This window comes from Sorghum bicolor, chromosome 3, assembly GCF_000003195.3.
Source record: "Sorghum bicolor cultivar BTx623 chromosome 3, Sorghum_bicolor_NCBIv3, whole genome shotgun sequence".
Lineage (NCBI taxonomy): Eukaryota > Viridiplantae > Streptophyta > Magnoliopsida > Poales > Poaceae > Sorghum > Sorghum bicolor.
In genome coordinates, this window is record NC_012872.2 from 8,450,438 (window position 1) to 8,474,221 (window position 23,784).

At 43.6% G+C, this 23,784-nt stretch overlaps 1 protein-coding gene across 1 annotated transcript; it reads right to left on the bottom strand.

Moving 5' to 3' along the window:
* Positions 9,592–23,081, bottom strand: LOC8070438 (DExH-box ATP-dependent RNA helicase DExH3). Its single transcript, XM_021457337.1, has 19 exons — positions 22,311–23,081; positions 21,331–21,485; positions 21,165–21,252; positions 20,835–21,080; positions 19,347–19,442; positions 18,573–18,761; positions 17,187–17,346; positions 16,946–17,076; positions 14,768–14,935; positions 14,420–14,692; positions 13,416–13,610; positions 13,014–13,217; positions 12,845–12,914; positions 12,588–12,736; positions 11,975–12,283; positions 11,715–11,774; positions 11,477–11,629; positions 11,280–11,390; positions 9,592–10,629 (listed from the first exon to the last, which is right to left on the bottom strand). Exons 1-19 carry the CDS (start codon positions 22,785–22,787, stop codon positions 10,138–10,140), a joined length of 3,726 nt encoding a protein of 1,241 aa, XP_021313012.1. The 5' UTR covers positions 22,788–23,081; the 3' UTR covers positions 9,592–10,137.

The following is a 23,784-nucleotide window of genomic DNA, read 5'->3' on the forward strand; positions in this document are numbered from 1 at the left end:
CCTGCATCACGAATCTCCGCCTCAGCCTGAGTCGAAGGACGCGCTTCGCTAGGGGGACGCGAAGGACCGGCCTTATCAACCTTAGCCTTCTTCTTCGCAATCTCCTACAAAACAGTTATCTTAAGTAACATTGAAAAGTAACAAAAACAATGCAAATGAATAACCAAACAACACAAACCTCAGCTCGACGATCCTCCGCCATTTTCTTCGCCTCAGCCCGCCCAAACCTAATCCAGAACGAACTGATAAAGTTCCGGATAGATTTGCGCAGACTGGAGGTGCCTTCGCCAACGTCCTCCGCCGCAGCAAATTCCTCCTTGGCAACTCCCTCTGCATGAGAGCAACCTTCGCGGCGCAAAAGCCTAGCGAAGGAGCTAACCGCGGCCAAAGCCCCAAAATCAACAGCACCCCCGACAAAGTCAGGGAGCATGCGGATATGAGACTTCAGCCATGCGAGGGCAGCCCCAACGTCGCCACCGGGCGGAGGAGCAGAGGTACTTCCCCCGAACTTCGCAAGCGAGTCAGCATAGAGCCCAACAATAGCTGCAGCCTCCGCTTCCGCCTTCTGCATGCGCGTCTGCAACTCAGCCGCAGACAACCGCTCAGCATCAAGCTCCTTGCGAAGGCGTTCAGCAATGTCCTCCGCCTTCTCGGCTCGCTGCATGGCCAAATCCCTAGCCGCCTCCGCCTCGGCGACACTCGTGCGAAGGACAGCCGCTGAAGCTTCAGCATCTTCTTTCTCCTTCTTTAGAACCTCCGACCCAGCCTTGTAATCATCCCTCTCCTTCTTCAGGGAATCAATCTCTCGCCGGACGGAGGAAAACCCCCTAACCTCCTCCGACAGGCGAGCCTTCTCAGCTTCCAAGGTCTCGTTCTCCTTCTTTAGAGCACCAATCGCCTCATCACGGCAGATAACCTCCCGGGAGCAACGCTCCTCCAAGGCGGCAGCCATGTGATGACCCTGCTCAAAAATAAAAAGTTACAACAAACCTCCGAGCGAAAAACTGCGAAGGAAGATATAACACATCGTAAACGTACAAGGCTATGGTGCTCAAATTGCACGTGGAGTAGCGTGTCAAAGTCCATGCTACGGAGCTTCTGACGGAAACGATCTGTAAAGCAGAAACAAGTAAGGAAAAAAAATCGTAAGGACCCAAAACCAGTTGGCGGAGGCCAAAAAAACGAACCTCCGACCAAGGAATGAACTTCGCGCAAGGCATCAGTCCAACCTGTGATCGAAGGATCAGAAGCACCTGCACAAAACCAAAACAAACCTTAGAATAAAAAACCAAAAAAACAAACCAATGTGTTGAACAAAAAAGAAGAAACTCACCGGGACCAAGAACATCAGCAGGCGAAGGCCTACTTGCTAACGCAGAAGTCGCAGGCTCACGCCGCGGAGGAACAGCAAGTCCTTCCCGCGCAACGCTGGCGCCTTTGGCCAATTCCTCCGCGGTAGCCAACCCAGCAAAAACATCCTCTGAAAGATATATAAATAACATGAGACCAAGTCAATAAAAAATTATATAAAGAAAAACAAGAATCAACAAAAATTTTACCCATGTACAACGAGTTTATACCATCTCCAGCTGGACGCAGGAGATCCTCCGCCCTCTTAATCCTCCGAACAGAGACGGACTTTGCATCGTCACTGGATTCATCCCGCACATCCTTTAGCGGAGACCCTCCGCCAACTGAAGCCCCACGCGCAGGACCCTCATCCACTGCAGGATTTGCCTCCCGCGCAGGACTCGCCTCAGGGGCCTCCGCGTCGGAAGACTCCTCCCCAAGAAGGGACGCGAAAGGCGCTCGCACAGAAGAGACCGCACGCGAGGCTTCAACCCCAGGAGCTCCACCAGCAGGAGCGGCCTCCGCAGGAGCAGAAGCCACCGAGTTTGACTCGGCAGCAGAAGAGCGGGCGGAGGAAGACTCCACAGGAGTCTCCAGCACAACCTCCGCCCTTCGCTTCTTCGCCAGCTGCTTGACAGCACCACCACCCTTCCTCTTCTTAGCCTCCACCGCAGCAACAGCCTTGGAGGAATCCTTCTTCTTCTCCAAACCAAGAAGAACCTCCGGAGGAACGACATAATCCTCATACTCGATCCCCAACTCTTCAAAAACGCGATTGAAACGCGGCATAGTCCCAAGTGCGGACTTCCGCTGGAGGTATTCCTTCTCTGAGATCTTTCCAACGATCCTTCGAGCAGAAACCTCCACGCGGTCAAGGAAAGATTCCTGCGTCTCTTCCTCAGGCAAACCCGCGCCAAATCGAGGAAACGGCAACCCCTCTGGAGGACCAAAGACTGGTACTTGCACCATTTCAATGGTGAACTCGTCAGTCCTACGGCCAAGGGGCCAGTAGTCGGCTGCAACCATCTCCTCAACCAGGTCCCGACCTCTGGAGTATCGGCAAGCCTGCGCAAAGGCCTTGTCGCAAGCCAATCGCGCCTCAAGCTGTTCCTCCGACACCGGCTTCGAAGGATCAACCTTCGAAATAGGCTTCAACTCCTTCATCAACGATGCGTAAGGGTGAACCTTATCAACGCTACCGTCATCCAAAGTCCTCGACGCAGCGGGGGTCTTCACGTAGAACCAGGCTCTCATCCAATCCTTCTCCCACTTGCCCTTTTGGCAGTAGGAGATCTCGCACCTTGGCCCAGGCATTGTGCGGCGCGGCATGAACGCGCAGCTTCCAAACTGCGCAATGCACTCAACACCTTCGGCATCCTTCACCTTCTTAGGCTGGCGCTGAAGTTCGAAATACGAGCAGAAAGTGTCAATGTGGGGCATGGCTCCGTAGGATTCACACGCCCAGGAAAATTTGCTAAGGGTCAGTATCCCATTGGGGCTGAAATGCTGCAGCTCAACGTTGAAACTCTCCATCACCTCGCGAAGAAAATGGTACGGAGGCATCCGAAGTCCGCAGGTAAAAAAGTCCCTGAATACAACCGCATATCCCTCCTCAGGCACAGGTACCGTCTGACCCACAGGAGGAGCCTTCGCACGACCCTCCTTGAAAAACCTAGCCAAAACCATATCAGCAATGTCCTCCATCCTTACAGTAGACTCACCAAACTCAAAAGTGATCGCAGCCATCTCCTCAAATTCCTTCGCACTGATCAGATCCCCAACTGAAGCTTCAACGTCAGACAACGTCTCCTCCAGATCTTGAGCTGCTGCCACCTCAATCATCCACTCCTCAAATCTCCGCAGCCAACCTCCGGACCTCACACTAAGTAAATTACGCAAAGGACCAGAAAAATCTGACCTCGAAGGACGCGGCGGAGGAAGATGAGCCACCTTAGATCCTCCGACCACACTTATGAACTAAAATCAGCAAAAGCGCACGCGAGCAGCTCAGAGAGTGAGATGTGGCGAAGGAATGTATGCAAACAGCAGGCAGCAGGGGTGATAGCCAAGAGCTCCTCCCCCACCCCCTTTTATAGGGGGGGGCCTGCGGCAACACGACCGTTGCGATTCCCCACGACCAACGGCTATAAGCGTAGGAATCGGCCTGACCGTTGCAATTCCCCATTACCAACGGCTAACTCCAACGGCTATAACATCCTACGCAATCCAACACACGATATCAGAACAACAGTGAGCGGAAGGTGCTGAGAAACAAAATTTTGTCTAAGTACAATAAACAATTTTACAGCACAGCTAACAACCACATCCTGCGCACCAGGGGGGAAGGCAGCAACCATGCTCGCAGCCTCCGCAGCGCGACATGTTTTTGAGCACATGGACCGCAGGAGTGCCATTAGCCCAAAAAGGGGGGAACTGTTGGGGAATGGCCGCATCCTTCCCCCTGGTAGCGTCTGAGGATACCCTTTGCCCGAGGAACCTCCGACTCCCGAAGGGTCGGAGGATATCCTTCGCCAAGGAAACCTCCGTGGGAATGCGCGTGGAGGACCCTAGAAAGAGACTGGCGTTGATGACTCGACTTGTCTTGCTAAGTGTGTGCAGGGACTGACATCGTCGGAGGCCAACAAGCAGAGGAAGGAGGAACCTCCGACCCTCCCAAGTCTGAGGATGGCTAAGGACGCGCCGGAGGCAAAGAACCTCCGACGCGTCCGGGACAAGGGACCTCCGACGGAGAAGCGTCGAAGGATCGGCGACCAAGCGGCCCGGAGAACCTCCACGGCGTCTAAACCGAGGAACCTCCGACGCGCCCGAGCCGAAGAACCTCCGACGCATGAAGTGTCGAAGGATCCGCGATCAGGCGGAGGATCTGCGTCTCCGATCTGCTGAAGCCCTAGACAGGAGACACGCGTGGAGATCGTGAGGTGAAATTACACAAGTGGCTTAGAGTCAGTAGACCGCAATAGGAGAATATGCTGGGATATTCCCCCACCGTCACGGGGCATTTTTGTAAACGTCATTGGGTCGGTTTCTGAGCCCTATATAAAGGGCGCGATGCCGTCATTAATGGAGAGAGAGAGAACGCATTCATTGTATTCACCTACTGTTGAGTTCACTGTCTGTTAGCGCTCAAACCTCTCACGGCACCGAGTGAGAAGGTTCTCGATCTACCGTATTGCTGGGAAGTGCGGAGAGCATTTTCCCAACACCACCATAGCCGACTGGATCTAGATCGTCAGAGGTTCGTGGCATGTGCGGCCCACGCGCGACGCAGCACGTAGACGACACACGAGCACGAGGCGCATGCCACGCTCTCCGCGTCGTCTCCTCCGCGCCACACCCACACACGTACGTGTGCTCGGCTCGGCCGGGGTTGCCGCTTGCGCGCATCTGTGGTCACCTGCAGCCTTTCTTCAGTTATACCTGCATGGCATGGTGCGCCGAGCACGAACGACGTACGAGTAGTGGTGGCCGGCGGCGGGCGCACTGCCGCCCTGCACACACCACACGCGTGCCTGTGTCTCGCTATCGGCTATATAATGATGGCACTGCCGCACTAACACTGACTGACCGACCGTCGCAACTGTGGGTGCATAGACATCTTCCGTGGAGTACATACATGGTGAAATTTTGGACCTAATCACTGTTTTTACAATTTTTGGATGCATTTGCACCCCCTAGTTACTATGTAGCTTCGCCCCTGCGTCGCAATATGTATGTATCGCGCCACATGAAGGAACGGAAGACCGTATGGTCTCCATTAAGGAAAGCGCTAGCTAGTATAGTAAGGTGATGCGAAAAGATTTTGAATTTCGCTACTGTAGCACTTTCGTTTGTTTGTAGCAAATATTATCTAATTATGGATTAACTAGGATCAAAAGATTCGTCTCGTAATTTACAGATAAACTGTGCAATTAGTTTTTATTTTCATCTATATTTAATGCTTGCATGTGCCGCAAGATTCGATGTGACGGAAATTCTTGAAAACTTTTTAGTTTTGGGGGTGGCCTAAGTATATAATAAGATTCCGTAACGGGCTTATATTTATACGCTGTACTCATCCTATCCTAGCTCGACCGATCGGTTGCTCCCGGGAGTCCCGGCCGTCCTGTGTGCGTTAATATATATGTGTTAACACGGATCCTGATCTGACAATCCTACTTACAACCAAATAAATCGAAGCTTAAGCTCATTAGCCCCGAATATGTTAGTTATTTAACAACATTTTTCTCTCAAAATAAATTAGCAAACAGTACGAAAAAGACTTAAACGTCCGTGCCGAGGGAACATGGTGCCTGCGTTAGGAGTAATATCCTCGTGTGTGATCCTCGACGACATGCATTGTTTGACATGCACACAGGCGCCGCAGACGCAGCCAAGGCACACACATGCTAAACTAATCCAACGCCCCGATCTTCTCACGCGGTCTACTGATCCTCCTGGTCGACGGAGGTGGAGCAGCGGCACATGCAGTAGCCGACTACGATGTTGATAATAATTAATAACCAAATTAATTAAAGCAGATACTATATATATATATATATATATATGATATATATGGGCCTGGCGGCTTCTAATAATTTGTTAGTAAAAGATATACTTACGTAGATCAATCATAGATAGATCCGTCTCTGCCGGTATTATTGATATTCCGAGGCAGGCAGCCCAGTACGCTTCCTCGATCTGCCGGCCCTTTTTGCTACTGGTAGTCTACGTCGTCACTTGGCTGCACCGCCATTTATTTTATTTTATTATATACTTTCCTGGGCCATGTTACATGTTACATGTTCCTGGGCCAGCCCATAACCACTTGTTTCGCTTTCGCTCCAAAGGCCCACGCTGAAAGCGCGTCCACTCCACCTACACTTCACTTCCCCCGTCTCTTTCAAACACCACACCAAAGCCCAATGCCTCCATAGCAGTGGCGGAGCCAAGAATATTTTTCAGGTGTAGCGAATTTATATATAAAAGTTAATCATGTGAAAGTCTCAAACTAATTGTCGTTTTGGATTTTTATATTCCAAGTTTGGCTAGACTTATAGAAAATACGTGCAATATTTATATCTTCAAATAAATTTATTAAAAAACTAGATTCAAAAATCTTTCCGATGATACTAATCATGTATCATAAATATTAATATTTTTTAATATATATTTAATCAAAGTTGATATCCACTCGAACTTCAATGCCCATATTATCATGGTCTTAGAGCTCTTCTTGTTGTCTAGCAACGTCATCTACCAGCAGAGCTAGGTTGGAGCTGCAGCTGCTAGCGCTAAATGCTTTAGCAAAAACACTCTTCAAATATATATAAAAAATTAGAAGAGAAAAAGGCAAACAATAATTAATAATTGAACTATTTATTACTCCCTCCGTCCCTGGAAGCTTCAATTCCTAGAATCCGTGTCAGTCAAACTTGTTTAACTTTGACCAATTTTATAGAAAAGAGCATCAATATGTATAACATAAAATGAGTATTTTATGAAAATATATTCAATGATAAATCTAATGGTATTAATTTGGTACTATAAATCTTAGTGTTTTTTTCTATAAATTTGGTCAAAATTTTAAAAAATTGACTTAAGACAACTCTAGAAATTACAGCTTTCAGGGACGGAGGGAGTATATTAAACCTACAAGCTACATCAGTTCGCTTCCTCTATTCTGGACTTGTAGTAATTGAGGCCTTGTTTACTTCCACCCAAAAACCCAAAATCTTTTAAGATTTCCCGTCATATCGAATCTTTAGACGTATGCATGGAGTATTAAATAAATAAATATAGGCGAAAATAAAAACTAATTGCACAGTTTGGTCGGAATTGACGAGACGAATCTTTTGAGCCTAGTTAGTTCATGGTTAGACAATAATTATCACAAACAAACGAAAGTACTACAGTGTCACGAATTTTTTTTCCTTCGGAACTAAACAAGGCCTGACGCCCAGTAGAACCCATCAGGCCACAAGCGCGCATGCACTAGGCCAGTTTGTATTGGCATATATATTTTATATGTATTTACTGGTATATATAATACTTGTATTTAGTATTTTTTATAGGTTTTATTTTAGGTACGGCAGAGGCCAAACCTCGCCAAATACCTGCCTCCGCCCCTGTTTCGTAGACATTAAATATATTAACGTGGCACTGTATTAATGAAGAGAGATGATAAAAGTTTTATGGGGTAGAGAGAATTTTATAGAAAATGAAACTTTTATACTGTTTTAAAAATATAGTTGTTTATATATACTGAATCAATCACATATTCGCAACAAGAGAATCGCCACCATGTAATCACAGATTCGCAAATATGGAGTCTAATCACATATTCGCGAGTATGAAATCACCACCATCTGCGACACAGTACTAATACATAGAAAATGTTTGTTTGTGACATGATACTTTACTAAATTGCTAATGATTTTACTAGTTTAGATATAAACTTTTGATTCGGCATACCCTACATAAAAATCCTAGATTCGCCACTGACTACGCATAATCTTTAGCCACTTAACTCTTCAAATCTCCCTTAAAAAAAACTCTTCAAAAAAAAAAAAAACTCTTCAAATAGTATTTGACCAACAAACAATGGAACTCCATGCTCTTCAATGCCTGCCCCTGGTTACAATACAACCACGCTGATCACTGGTGTGGACACTTTGTGCGGCTATATAAATCCAGTGTTACCAACAATAAGAGCAAGCACAACCATGGGCAAACCAACCACCACATCAGCATTATGCATGTGATGGAGCCATGGAGGACAGGCTGAGTGTGCAGCTTCTCACTGCTTCCAGTCACCCAACCGATCACGAGGATCCTCTTCAACTTCTGAGTTTCATGGGAACGGAATCATGACACTAACAGGTGGTCCCATGTAAATATAAAATAGTATCTAAAGTAAAAGGAAGAGACTAGTTGTATGAATTAAGTTATAAACTTATATGATATGCTCTAAAATTCGCAAGTACTTCCCCGGACCCCTTTGGAATGCAGATTTTTTTTTCGTTTCCTACGTCTTTCCAGTGAAAATGAGCTGATTCCTGTGAAATTCCTATACAATTCAATTCCCACGTTCCAAAGGGACCCTAAGAGTAGGTTTCAAAGTTTCAGATGTTATTTGCTAACCATTCATGGATCACGACATTTTCTCAGCCGGTTCGGTAAACCAAAGTGGTGTGTGAATCTTTCTGCAATTTCAAGTAGTAGTTATCTTTATGTTATACCTGATAAAAAACAAATAAATACGTCTTGGAAATTTTCCTTTGAAACTGTGGTGCTTTGTTAATATTATTCTATATTTAGGGTTTCTTGGAGGATCGACATTCCGAGATTTGGTTATGCAAAGCAATCTCTCGTATATTGCAATTTCCAAACTGTATGGTTTAATTGGAAACTCTTCTACTCTTTGCATGGTGGACCACTGGTGATATATTGGGAGATATGCACCCGCAGCCAACCAACATGATGGACCAGGATCATCCTTGCACATGGGATAGGTGAGTTGCAACTTGTTCCACTCTGACCGTAAATCAGAACCATTTTTTTTTATGATGAAATTGTAATATGAATTCCTTTATGGACTGTTTCGAAGTTCCCACATTACCAACACATAATAGTCACGGTGGGGTTGGTGAAAATGTAAAAGAAAGTATTGAAATTCCAAGTGCAGAAATGAATACAGACATGGATATTGAATTTATTCCTGGAGAAGGTATTAAGACATCTCTGGTTTGAATGGAGAACAAGATTTACAAGTCTTGCCCAAATGGTGAGTTTACTAGTTGGCTAGTATTGCTATTGCATTTTGAATGCATTACTTAGGATGGTATACCATTATAAGGCAGCCTTGTATCATTCATTTAATGATTCTACCAAGTCAACAATTTTGCTTATGTGACACTCTATTTAATGTGTATGACACTTTCATGAAACATGATTGAGACTAGCCTGTGCTTCCTCCACCTATCGCCAATCATCAACTAATCCACGTCATGGATCTTGCGCTTCCTCCACCTTGGCGATCCAGATGATGTGATCTACCGTGGCAATCCGAGTGATGAGATTAAGAATCCGTCTGGTTCCTAACATATTCTACCCCTCTCTGCTACAGCGTCTTTGGCCAAGCCAGTATGATCTCTGCAGCTACGAGCTAGTCCTGCGGTCCTGCCTACCACCACCGGTCCACCATAAATATCAGAAACGGAAGTCCATTTGATCACCTTCGAATTTGCTTTAACTTCGATTCTCATTCTCGAATAACCGGATGTTTTTTTAGATAACAAAAATAAGTTTTTTGTCTTCATCCTCATCAAACTTATTACAACCCAACTCTTACAGTCACAAAATTTTGACACAACTCAATACCCAATTCTAAATTTTAAAGGTCATCCGTAGTGCAGAGCGAAGCACGTTCCGCCTATCAGTTTTCACTCCGTGCTCAAACACAGCATCAAAACCAAATGCCTCTTCTACATCCAGCACGGCTGCTCATGATTGGGGGCCTAGAGGTCTTATCTTGTTATCCACTACGCATAATCTTTCTATTTTGCGCCAAGAAACAATGAATTCAGTACCTCCAACGAAAAATGGACCACCCTTCCATCGTTAAAGCTAGTGTTCTCTCTACCGTTCTATGCCATCAGCTCTCTAGTATTCCCCGTCAGAACTATTATATTATAGGAGTACGTTTCAAGTGCAGTCTACTAATATTTTTTTTCCTCGCTAGCTTCTATGCTCAACTAAGAAAACGATAAAAAAAACATGCTGTTCTAATCAGCTCCTCCGACGATGGCTATGCCGTCGCCTGCGTGGTGGTTGCATCAGCAAGGGCATGGGGTCTGCGTCCTGGGCGCCCCTAGAGTCAGTGATCGTTGCACCACCATCTCCTGTGAGCCAGTTCAGTGCCTCACTCGCAGCATCCTTCTCCGCAAGTTTCTTGTTTGCACAAGGCTGCCCCACGAACTGCATGCCGTTGAACTCAACCGTCGACCTGAAGAGATAGCTCTTGATCTGCTTCGTCTTGTAGGTGGGGTTGCTGTGCCCGGCCCGGGTCAGGAAAGTCTGGAGCTGGTTCTTGGCATTATCCCCTCCGTTGCCACCACCGCCACTCATGGAGGATGGCGAAAACATCGTCTTTGCTTTCTTTGATCTTGGCTCCTGTCGGCCATAGACGAACCGCCCACTGCATGGGTCCTCAGTCACCAGCAAACGGATGGCTGATAGCAGCTCTTCACTCGTTTGGATATTCATCCTTGGGTTTTGGAGCTGTTAGAAGAAATTTGTTATTAGCACAACAATTATGACATTTGCCACGTGATCAAGTAAAAAATGATTGATTCCTGACTGAACTCAACCAAATGACCACACAATGTGCATGTCTTAAATGATTGAGGTCTAGCAAATTCAACCAACAGACCACATAATGCACAAGCTACCAATATGGTTAGTTGTGCAAAGTGCTAAAACTCTTGAGTGCCCACAAGCACCCAGGTAGTTAAAAGGGGTTGGAAGCCCAAGGCGTATCTGTGAAGTGTTACTAAACTCCGTCCTGAAAAAGATGCATAAGACCTTTCCATATTCAAACTATCCAAAGTTTTACCAAGTTTACAGAAAAGAGTATCAATGTTCATGACAAAAAATCAGTAATACTATGAAAATATATTTCATGATGAATCTAATGACACTTATTTGGTATCATAAATATTGACCCTTTTTATAAACTTAAAAATGATTTGACTCGATATTAATTGCATGCAACCAAACAGTGTGCACCGAGTAGCTCTGTTGCGAAGATAAATTTGGGTGTTTAGTTGGAACTTGAACTGCCTATTTAAGCCTATTTTTATAAATCCAAAATGTCAGATAAGTGAATGATGAATGCTGGCATAGAACATGATACTACAAATCGATAATACCTTGCAATGGATTAAATTCTCAAGTTCACTCTTCAGACTCAAATAAGTTGAAGCAAGATCACGATTCATGAAGAACTCAAGATAACCTCCAAGCATTTTTAAGTGTCCATCCTGCAGCATGCAACAAATATTATGCAATGATACATTTTCATGTCAGAAAAATAAGATTTCCCATACAGCGAAGCAAAGGAACATACCAAGCCCCCTTGTTTTATGCAGCCTCCAAATAACAACAGTATAGAATCAGATATAGCAGTTGAATCCCGGAGGAAAACAGAATTCACCTTCACCTTCTCATTGAAAACTAGCCAGGGGAATGGAATCTTGGCTTCTTTACCATTAACCGAACTCTGGAAACAAGAAAGAGAACCTAGATGAAACTGTCATGCAAAGCCACTGATAAAATTCAAATTTATGTAGAACCCAAAAACTTACCGAATAAAGCATAACCTGTCCATCCTCCATTGTCTTGAGGGAGATGGATTTCTCCTTGTTCTGAAATTATCAAGAGCCAAATGGAAAATCACAAATCGCGACTTAAAATTTCACAATATATATTATAGTCAGACCATTAACAGTAGTTATCTTCCATATAAAACATAGAACCATATAAAACCTTAAAGCATAATAAGTGTGAAAATATGCAATCGTTAAAAGCAGGGTATGTAAAATAAACTTAAACAAAAGAAACTCACCACAACAGAGGAAACACCTGGATATAGTCCTGCACAAATTACTGCCCGAACTAGATTTTCATCACGGCTCCATTTATTGCACACAGTCATGTTTTCATCAACCAAACCAGTATCCTTCAGAAGAAAGAGAAACTGCCGCCGAAGAGAATCTATTGCTTTCAATGTTTGCACCGAGAGAAAATTTTTCCAGCAGTAGTCATAACCAGCACGGTCTCTTTCAGCCTCCCTCCATCCTTCGTATGCACGAACAAGTGCAAGATGATCACTGTAGTCCCGGCATGAAAACTGCAACTTAGCTGACTCTGCAAGCTGCACGGACAACGTAGCGTCATTTCCACCAGCAAAACAAAAGACGGTAGACCAAAAAACTAGGAAAACAATACTACCTCTAGTCACAAATACTTGACGCTTTGACTGCAATACAGTCAAACTTTTAAAACTGTGATCATTAATGGCTTTTCAAATATTTAGTTTGGAAATATATAAAATCTTAAATGTAGATTTTCTTTAAAAGTAGTTTCACAATCTAATAGAAATCAAAACACAATGCCTGGTATATATTTGAGTGTGGCAGAATAGGCAAAAAAAATTTGGAATATTAGGGTATACTTACATCTTTCTTATCGAAGGGAGTCAAAAAAGGATCTCTAACACTAAGTCCAGAAACTATGGTTAATATGGGGTCCAGACAATTAAAAATAGCCCCAAAAATAAGCATCTTTCCTAACTTAGGTTCAACTGGAAGCATAGACAAGTGCTTTCCTGAAAATGAAAAATAGTAAGTAGTCAGCATACAAGCTCCAAATGCTACAGAGATGCAAAGTAAAGCAGTGGTAATGTGAAAATTAATCTTAAGGGTGAATCTGGTACCAAGAACCGTCAACTCTTCATTCTGATCAAAAGCTCCAATGACTTTGAGATATTCAATAGCATTTTGTACCTGAAAAAATAAAAAAAATAATTTACGAAATCCATCTGAGCAAAAAGAAGGGAAGAACTTTTGTTAGTGATGATTAAAAAACAAACAAACCAAACTTACTGATAGAGATTCAGGTGATTGTAAAGCTCTGGATAAAAATTCTGATATACTTCCTAGCCTCAAGCTTTTTATTTGCAAACAGAGGGATTGAAGAGGGGTTCTCAGAAGTTCTGGTAACTGGTAGTCAGCAAATGCATCATATACAGATCGTGGATAAAGATGGTAGCACTCCCCTGGTTGGACTCGACCAGCTCGTCCTCGTCTCTATATTATATTCACTTATTCAATTAGAAAAATAAAATGAGGTAAGTGATGAAATAGAATTGACTTAGACAGTTTCAGGTTAAAAGGCACATCAATTGCTTTATTGACATATCTGTAACCACGGCAATAACTAATCAAAGTAAGAGCAGTGGTGAAACTAAAACGTTAGTAATATGTATATAAGAAAGAAAATATTACTTGTCTGGCAGAAGCCTTGGAGATCCAGGTTGGAAGCAAACAGGGAGTATTATTCAGTGCATCGTAAGATGTCTCTTTTGCCTTGCCACAGTCAACAACAAAAACTACATCGTTGATAGTAATACTAGTTTCAGCCAAATTCGTGGCGAGAACTATTTTCCTTACTCCAGGCTCAGGCTTATCAAATATTAATTTCTGCACAAATGATGGACAAACGTATCAACAGATTAATGCATATTCATTACACCAGGAGAAACGAAATAACAAAAAAGATCCTAACTAAAAATTGGGTATAACATGACAACAAAAATGTCTATTGCACAATTGACTTAATAGTTATAGCTCATTAAAAAATAAGTTACCTAAGAAACGAAAAAAACAACAAAATTTAATGAAGTCACTAAGTCAGAGAACTTCCAAGCACACAGATATTAATTAAGCAATTTGCAGGCAACCAAAAATAGGATTTGAATATCTTCGATATTTTAAACCATAAATCAACAACATAAATCTACATAGATAGTTGCTCTCACACAACCAATATTTTTGAAATTCCAGATGTTCTCAACAAAGTGTAACGTGCTAGCCAGTACTCCATTTCACAATACAGCAACCACTCACTGAGTCCAAGGAGTCTCAAGCCTAAGAAAAAGTTGACACCAAATGACAACATATGGCCACAACAAATTGAAAAGTGATATGGCCTTTTCACACTACTAAAGTAAGGGCAGTGAGTGAAAAACGTACCAACAACACCATCATTTTATCTAATTAACTTGTAATGTGAAACAGAGACTCCAGAGTTTACAGCCTTGTATTGTAAAATGGATAATCTACTATTACGGAGTAACTAGTAAAACTTGGGCAATCAGACAGTGTCAGTATCACCACCACAGTTAAGAAATATTTTATTGCTTGAAATATATAACTGATCTTTTTGTTCCAAAAGTTCAAAAGTAGGCACACTAATGCAATACAAATCATTGTAGTAGTCTTGGTAATACCTGCTCTGAACTGGCCATAGAGCTATGACAAGTGAGCAACAAAACTTTGCTTGGATCTCCAAGCAGTGGATTTGCTTGCAGCTGCTCTTTTAATGCATTAATGTCATCCCACCCAGTCATAAATACAAGTATTGCACCTGATCGTTCCTTTTGACAAATATGGCATAAGACATTTTCTATTAAATTAAAACCAATTGAATCAGGATTCCAACAGGATAGAGAATCACGAGTTCGCGAACTATAGTCTCTCAAATCAGCGGCATCAACTGCATCCTGTTCAAAAGCAAACTTTAGAGACCAAAGCTTTGAGCATAAAATAAATGGCCAAGAAAACATGAACTACCGTACTTCCACAACAGAAGCGATTTGGCTCTTCCGCTTTCGTAGAGATTGCTTTTGCATCTTCCAACTTTTTTCTTGGCCATAGTCATCAATTTGATTGTAAGGAGTTAAACGATGCCCAGTAATTTCAAGAATATCTTCCAGAAAACGACTCCGAACAGGATATGTAAAACCCTAAGTTGAAATAAATCCAATTGTTATGAAAGGACATTGAGATAAAACTTACACAAGGAGCTACGGCGAAGCACAAAACACTCAACAAATTTTATTCTAGCAAGGAAAGTGAGAAATTTCATGTACAAAGCGATTGATGTAAACAAGTGCACGCTATGAATGTAAAATAATAAGAAATATTACAGAAGTAGAACAGTGACTCTTGTGACATATATAGTAAGTATTACAAATTGACTTGCAACATATGGCTTCAAGTTCGAATAAAAAAATGTGATATGGAATTGATGCCCAGATTGAGAGCATGAGATGCTATCTTTTATTCAAGTTGGTAAAGCTGCCAAACTGGCAGGCAGAGCAAGACTTTTCAGGATTTTGGTGTTTTTGCCCTTGCTTCTGATTTTAACCTTTCCTTTTCAACTTTGTGATTTACCCTTGCATCTTGAAAATGAATGAGTCATTTGCCCCTGATTTGGACGGCAGTTAACTATGGCAGGATTAAACAAATTAAAAAGAAAAAGAAAAATGAAACATATGGGAAAAGGACAAATGTGCCCCTTATCCACTTATCCCCATCCCATCCCACCATTTCATCAAAACGAAGCAAAGACCCAGCCCCATCCCATCCCCATCTCCCATCCCGTTAGCATCAAGTGCTAGTGGCAAAGGCTGGCACAACAGGTGTGAGCGACGGCAATGGCAGGACACGCGCGCAGGGTCCAAACGGTAGCTGCAGCACAAGGAGCTGCGGTTGCTATGTGGTCTGACGGACGCAGTAGGAGGTGCTCACAGGTCAGACAAGCTCTGTGTGACATGGGTTCAGGCTTGCGTGGCGATCAGGGCACAGGCGGAAAGCATGGGTGGTGCGGTAAGCTTGGCATGAACAGCACGTGGGCGACAACATCTGCATGTGCATGCGGCGCAGCATAACAGAAAGAGTGCGAGGCACAGCACAGGTCCAGGTGCGCGACCCGCTCGCACAAGGCCAAGGTGACTGAGGCGCACTTGCTAACCAAAGGCGCAACAAATCTGTGATGACGGAGAACGGTCATTGGCCGGGGCCGCCATGCACTACTTCACCGCCTGCATGTGCTGAGGAGACCAATGTGGCACATATGCGCATCGCCACAATAGAGACCAGCACGTTTGCCTACAACTGGATAGCTCATGGCTACATGGACGAGCCTGACAGGCAAGCAGCTATGCAGCTTCACGTGGTGACGCCAAGCAGGTGCTCAGGGAATCGCTTGGAAGGCTTTTATTATCTTCCTTGCCTGCATACTACTGTCCATGGTCACATGTGTAGAGCACCAATGCATCATCGTTTTTTTACAAGGGCCACTGATGTTTCACAACTAGAATTAGAAGCATTTGTGCTACCACTTAAATTAGATGGATGTATTCAGTTACATATTCATCTCCATGGCATGGTTAGCCAATTGTTGCTACTCAGACTTCTTATATGATGCTATGTACGGAAGACGTTTCACAAATTTCAAATATATCCAGATTCCAGATTCTATCAAGTGCTTGTTAAAATTTGTTAATGCTTGGTCAGATTTGAAATATATGCAAATTATATCAAATATTTGTCAAAGTTTGGTCAGGTACTCAGGTTTAAAAGATACGCAGATTCTGTGAAGTCTTGTCAAATTCTTTTGGACCATGTCAAAATGCTGTTCAAATGATTCATGTTGTCATTCCACAGCTGGATTAACACAGTTAAGCCCTCTTAGCGGAATAGGGCAAACTCAATCACCAGTTTGAAAAGGCGAGGCAAGATCACCAGGTTAAAAAAAATAGAGAGAAAATCATCATTGGCCTTGGAAGCAGGCACAAGGACACCAAAAAAACATACTTTTTATGGCATACTACTTATGTTCAGGATCATAAAAGTATAGTCTGAGACAATGAAAAAGGAATCAGAGTGAAATATGAACCAATGCCTATTGACTAATGACAGTTGACAGACAAGACTGATGAATGCAAAAAGATCTTAAGAAAATATCTTACAGGTATATGTATCATGGGTGCTCCACCAAAGTATGAAGAGAATAGCTCAGCATTAAGGGTTGCACTCATCAATATAAGTCTCAGCTCAGGACGACGTGGAAGAAGATCCTTTAAGACAATAAGAAGAAAATCTAGCACAGAGACCCCAAAAGAAAGATTAGCATACATTTACCAAAATGAGCCCATGGCTAAACATTTTTAGTACTGATACTGATTGAAAATAAGTGTGACTAACGCAGACCTTCATTCATGCCTCTCTCATGGATTTCATCAACAATAACATGGGTAACACCTTTCAAATTTCTGTCCACCAACAATCTGCGCAACAGGACTCCAGTGGTGCAGAAAAGAAGGCGTGTATCCCTTCCTCTCATGCCTTCCAGTCGAACTTTGTAGCCAACCTAAAGATAAGGATACATTGCCATGATAGACAAAATTCAAGAAAAGATCATCAAATTTTGCAAAAATGTTTAGCTGCAGATCACAAAAGTATAAGGTGAGTGATACTAGTCATCTTACAATAGGCCCAATAGGCCACTGGAGCATTTGACTCCTGGCCAAACATCAAACCACTTATGGATGGCAAAAATGATCTAAGCCTTTTGGGATGTATTTGGATTGGGGACAGGTAGGGATGGGATGGTCCCATCCCAATTTTCGGATGGAACAATCTGACCTATGTATTTGATAGGAGGGATAGAACCATCCCAGTTTTGTGTTTGGTACGAGGGACAGGGAGCAAGAGCATGGACACCATTTACTAATCTGTCATCTACCATCTCCTGTGGGACCTGGATGTCAATCACACAAAGGATACATCTGGCCATGGCACAAAGCAGGGGGCAGTTACCGCCGCATCAAGATCCCACCATGGCTCACCATCAGGGGCGATGAAGCTGCGCTCCAGCATGCCATCCGCCATCACAGCAGCGCGGTAATGGGGTTGAGCATCTGCTCCAGCATGACGAAGCAGTATTGGGAGATGAGATTGGTGTAGGCGCATAGCAACCTGGTGGAGCAACACCAGTGAGGGCACAAGGTCCCCTGAACATCTGCCATTGGCCGGAGGCCCACTCCGAGCAGGCCCACGCCCTCGCTAGACAGCCACCATCAGGGCTCGCCCTTGCCTAGAACCTTCTCCCCAATCAGGATCCAAGGGAGGAGGATGGCATCAACGCTGACTCGAGCTCAACTTGCATTGGAGGAAGAGGATGGCAACCACGGCAGCAGGCATGCATGCGATCAACCTCCATAGCCACCATGGACGCCCTTGCCACATGCCAGCGGAGAAAGGCACAGTTGGCAGGGAGGTAGAAAAATGGAGAAGATGAAGAGACGAGAGGCAGAGAAACAGAACCGTACTGTGTTGAAGTGAGGTGGCTCAACCCATTTTTTTTGGGATTCACTCATCCAATGTTTCCTGTGTGGGATCTGAATCAAACACCAATAACATTGGGATACTCCCGTCCCACACCATCCTTTGAACCAAAGGCTACCTTGGAGTCTTGGAGAACATCTTCAGACTAGAGTACCCAGGAATTGCCCATAGAACATTACAAAATCATATGCTCCCATTTTTTTTTAAAAAAAAAAGATTGTAATAATTCTGCAGGTACAATTAGCTCACCGATTCACCAATTTTCTCGCCTCTTTCAGCAGCAACTCTTTCGGACACAGCAATTGCTGATATTCGCCTCGGTTGAGTGCAAATAATACTGCACGTAGCACCACGAGCAGCATCGATTTCAGATTCTAGAATGTACTGCGGTAGTTGTGTTGTCTTACCGCAGCCAGTCTCACCTGAAACTACAATGACCTGCTCAACCAAACAAGACATGTAAACCGCTATCATAGCCGAAGAACAACAAAGCCTTTTAGACCCAAGCAAGTTGAGTAGCCTAATAAATGCTAACAAATATTCAGCCAGAATGCTATATGATAGTAAACATGCAAACAAATACAAGTAAGTTGATCGCTTTCTGATGCTAAGAAGGATGTGCACGCTGAAACTTCAACAGATATCCAAGGTTCTAAGGTTTTATAACAAAAAAAAAGGAAAAACAAGAGGAACTGGTAGGCACATTTAGCTCCAAGCATGAAAATTTGTTTGACATTTTTGCTAGATCATTTAGTTTATTGTTTTTTTGCCAATAAAATGTGCTATCATTGCACCACTACATGTTCATCATTCATTTCAAATCTTCTTAAATTAGCTGCAATTCATTATGATAACAATTGTTCATCGGTGTTGGATACTATTGCGCACATGCATATCTGGAACAAGAACACTCATTTCAAATCTTCTTGCATTAGCTGCAATTCATTATGATAACAATTGTCCGCAAGTGTTGGATACTATCACACATGCATATCTAGAACAATAAGAACAGCCGATCAGGACCTGATTCTGTGATATAGCTTCCAATAAAGTTTGCTTCTCTTTAAAAGCAGGAAGACTGCGACGAAACTCCATCATGCTTTGGCCATCATTTGATTCCTGAAAAGGGTAGAGGTTCAGTCAATACAGTACATGGCATGAATGAAGACAATCATCATATCCTATGAAACTGATCCAAAAAGGGCAAAGTTCAGTCGAAAGAATTAACACCAAATCGACGGTGCTAAATCAAACCTGCCACCAAAAAAATCCAAGATGGAAGTTTTGGCATTTAAATAGACCAATTTGCGAGTATGTGCTTTCGGAAAGAGAGGGGTATGATTGTTCAATCTGGCAATAAGTAGTAATACAACAATACATGAAGCACAGACTCACAATACCCTAGAAACAATACCTTTAAAAACAAACCCAAAGAAAATTGAACTCTAAAAAATCATAGATAGAACAGATTAAGAGAACATTATACCTAAAATAAAAGCCTGAAACTATGACTAACATGCACACTCACTATCTCAACAACAGAAAACTAAGTTGTGGTAAGAATATAAGTACTTTGTATGTTTCATACTTTAGATTATTAACAAATACAATGTTGTTTAGAAAAGTGGCATGAAAATACCTCAAAAAAATCTATTAATGGATTTGCTTTCACACATATATTTTGACTGACATAAAATAACGGTGAACTTTCATCATAAAGACAATAAGGGGTAATTGAGACATAATACAGAACAGGAGCTAACGAGTTAGCAGTACATGGAACAACAAAGCTTTTAGCCCTAAGCAAGTTCAAAAGCCTAGAGTTGAAACCCGAAATGAGCCACCAACAAAAAGAGAAAGAAAGAAAGAAAGAAAGAAAGAGAAGATAAATAACTATATGCAAGAGCAGCAATAGAACCACAAACTGATTGTCACGTTTTATTACATCCCTATCATTAAGTTAGCAGTGCATACAAAGAAAAATGCAACCAGTCAGCTTCAGCATCCATCATTAGCAAATAAAAAAGAACATTTTGCAATGTTTTTCTAAAAACAAATCCATATAAAAGAATGTACGTAGCACACAAAAAGTTCAATTTCAAATTCATCATTGATATCGAGATTCTAAAACAAAGTTGATAAGCTAGCACATGATAAACAATGTCAGGCTGCTTGTATAATTTGTTTCTTAACATATAGGATTACATCTGAAGACTGAAACTGGTTATTTGTTGGTTTACTTAACTACATGTATTGCATACGTAATTATGTAATTTCTTTTTACGAGTTTTGCAATTTGCAATACTGCAACAGGCAGAATTCGCCAATAAGCAGATCGCCAGAACCTCTGGATATATAACGCACTCTTAAAAACTTCAGACTAACAGTGAAGTGCCACTTGAAATGGATATGTTATCAGAATAATGCAAACTTTATTATAGGAACTTCCATCCTCATCATGTCTTAAGGCTAAGAACGCGACAACAAGAAGTCTAAATCTTAAAATCAAACCTGCCAAGCAGCCTGCTGATTCCGCAACTGCAGGCTTTTCCTTCGCTGGATTCTGTCCATCACAGCACTAGTGGAAGTTTGATTATCTTGCTGATCAAAGAAGCCTTCATCAGTTGCAAAACTGTCTGTGCTGCTTGACCGTGAGAAGGCTGAACTAGGGAAGTTCCCGTTGTTTGTTCTCTTCCGTGCAACATAATCTGCGAGCAGAGCATCAACTTCTCTTTGCAAACCAGCAGGTATAGATACCTAAAAAACAAATACATGAGTTAACATCAATACACACAGCACACACATTTTTAAAACATTTAAGCTGCTAGAAAACTGACTCACCTCTCTTTGGGGTCTTTTGTCATCAAGATCTGATCTATAATTAGGCAATGGAACCTTACTGAACACAACAACTTTTGAATACTGACGGCTGGCACAATGTAGACTATTGTCAGATTATAATGTAAATACTATGCAGTATCTGTATCTGCAAGGGGCAAAGAAATACCTGTGCAAACGCATTCTCTCAGCCAGTTGGGCAAGTTGTTCAAAATCTCGCCTATCCTTTCTTTCCCTTGAGATAATCTCTTGCTCATCATCATTACGAAGTAGCATGTGCAGTTTCCATTTCCACTCATCAACATTATCTAAAGTGGATGCACCCTGGAAATTTTATTTAAATACAATTAATGAAAATTAGAAAATGCTGGAAAGGACCTTTGTTAATCTGATTGGCCAGGAACACATTTGTGAAAATATACTGAAGAAGATCATAACTCAGAAGCCATCAACCTTTGACCTCCATCTTTCACATTAGAAATTAGATTTAAATTATTTTAAATGCACTAAACACATATCACATATGAATGTTGGAAGAAAATGTTTCATGTAAGCCAAGTTTCTAGAAGGCCACCATACCATGTTCAAAGTACTCAGACCCACAGTTCTCAAAAATACATGAGTCTTTCACTACAAATTTTTTAGTGAGCTTGCAAAGCATGATGGTAATCTCTCTACACTAGCAAGTGGTAACAGCATTATGTACATGTCCAAAAGGGAACAGAGGCACACATAAAACCGACAAATATGGTGTGTACATTTCATGCATTCTAGTTTCTAGATAATTTATAGTTTTCAAAGACTTCATTTTAGCACTGGAACTATTAGGTTTGCGATATTTCTCTATACATGAATGCACTCTGATATTGATATGGCTATCCGTGGTTTCACTATATTTATTTAGCGTACATAAGATCCTATACAGACCATGGAAAAACTCGAGGCCATCGTGCTAAAAGCATCCACAGAAAAGGAAACCACTGTCACTTGAATCAGAGTCCAATGACAGATAGCAACAAACCACTACAATCAAAACCCACATCCCAATTTGGGTAAACACTCTAGGTTCAGTCTAGTCGCATAATTGAGTTCCAACCAGTAATTTTAAAATGTGAATCAATCAATAGCTGGGCAGCACAAGGCACTCACCTTGCTCGAAACTGACGTGCGGTCCATGTCCTTATCTGAGTCATCCTCAGAGAAATCATCGTAGGCATAGCGGGCATACCCAGCGCTCTGCTGCCGGAAATGCTCTGGCTGGGGTGGCCTCGGCAACGGAGGTAAATCGCGCCGCCGCGGCTGAGGCGGCGAGGGGGGGCTGAGCGAACGACCGTCCACCAGCCACTCCGGCGTCCGCGCCGTCTGCTGTGCCTGCGCCGCGGCGGACGGTGGTGGCGCGAGGCTCCCGTTGGTTGACGCGATAACGGAGCGGAGCCGCCGCATCGGCGGCACGTACACTCCGGTGGTGCTCATTGCGGCCGACACGGGGGTCGACGAGAGGTGGGGGTTAGTGGTGCCGGGGCTAGGATTAGGGTTTCTGGAGAGGAAGAGAGGGGAGGGCATGGTCAGCGGGCGGGGCCGGCGGAGGAGGCGGACGCGACCCCGGAGGACGGAGGTCAGGAGCATCACCACCACCAGCGCCGTCGCCGCGACAGCAGGCTCACATGTCTCATGCAGTCCGCCTCCGGTCCCGCTGCTCCGCGCGCGGCGAGGGGCAGCCGGCTCGTCGGAGGGTTCCTCGCCGCTGTACCGTGAGGCTCTGGGGGGCTCTGCGCGAGAGAAAACGCTGACGCCGCCTGCGTGGAAACGGCGGCGGCGATTGCGCGGCGTGGTCGGGCGAGTGGTTCCCTGCGCCTGCGGCGGCCTACCCGGGGAGGTAGGGATGGGATGGCGGTGGGGAAAGGGGAGAGAGCAGTCCCTGGTACTGGGAAGGTAGGTCGCTGACAAGTGGGGTTTGCGCGCTCGTGTCGCGTCGCATACACGGCGGTATACGTCTGCGACGCGGGCCCCGCACACGCGCGCGGGTTTGTGAACGTGAGGGCGACGTGGCCGCAGTTCGAACGTCGGCGGTTGTTCGACCTGACCTAGCGCCATCACTGACTGGTTGACAGACTGGGCCCACGATTATTCTGTGGAATCTGTGCGCTTTTCCCATCTGGATTTTGGGCCAATGGCCCAAACTGGCAAACCTAAATCGAAAACGGACCGAGCCTTAGATGTCGATGTTCTAGTTGGGCCTTATGTCGTCCAACAAGGCTCAAAGGTCAAAGCGCCGCGCTTTTGAGTTTGTTGATGAGATCACAGGAAAAACCAAAAAAAAAGTACATACAAAATCAGATACATAGCTAGGGTGAGCTGGCCTCGGTGGATCCGCCCGGCGGCGGAGACGGCCAAGGAGTACAAATTGTAATTGGTCCTCGATGTATTCCTTATTTACGAACAACCTCAATCCCCAGAAAAAGGAATACATTGACCGAGGGCAACCAAAGTGAAATCAACCAAAGCCAAACAATATATATATTGAAAACTTGAGATCATATATATATATATATATACACACATAACTTCTATAATCTGAGAAGATCTTTGTGGTCGAAAACATGGGTAGAATAACCACTTTACA

What these genes read in the sequence shown, in the direction of transcription:
- LOC8070438 (XM_021457337.1), bottom strand. Translation starts at nt 22,787, where the DNA reads ATGCTCCTGACCTCCGTCCTCCGGGGTCGCGTCCGCCTCCTCCGCCGG. An exon ending in GAGAGAATGCGTTTGCACAG is followed by an intron (nt 21,253 to 21,330) that starts GTATTTCTTTGC and finishes ACATTGTGCCAG; the next exon opens with CCGTCAGTATTCAAAAGTTG. An exon ending in CCAAGGCTTCTGCCAGACAA is followed by an intron (nt 13,218 to 13,415) that starts GTAATATTTTCT and finishes AATATAATATAG; the next exon opens with AGACGAGGACGAGCTGGTCG.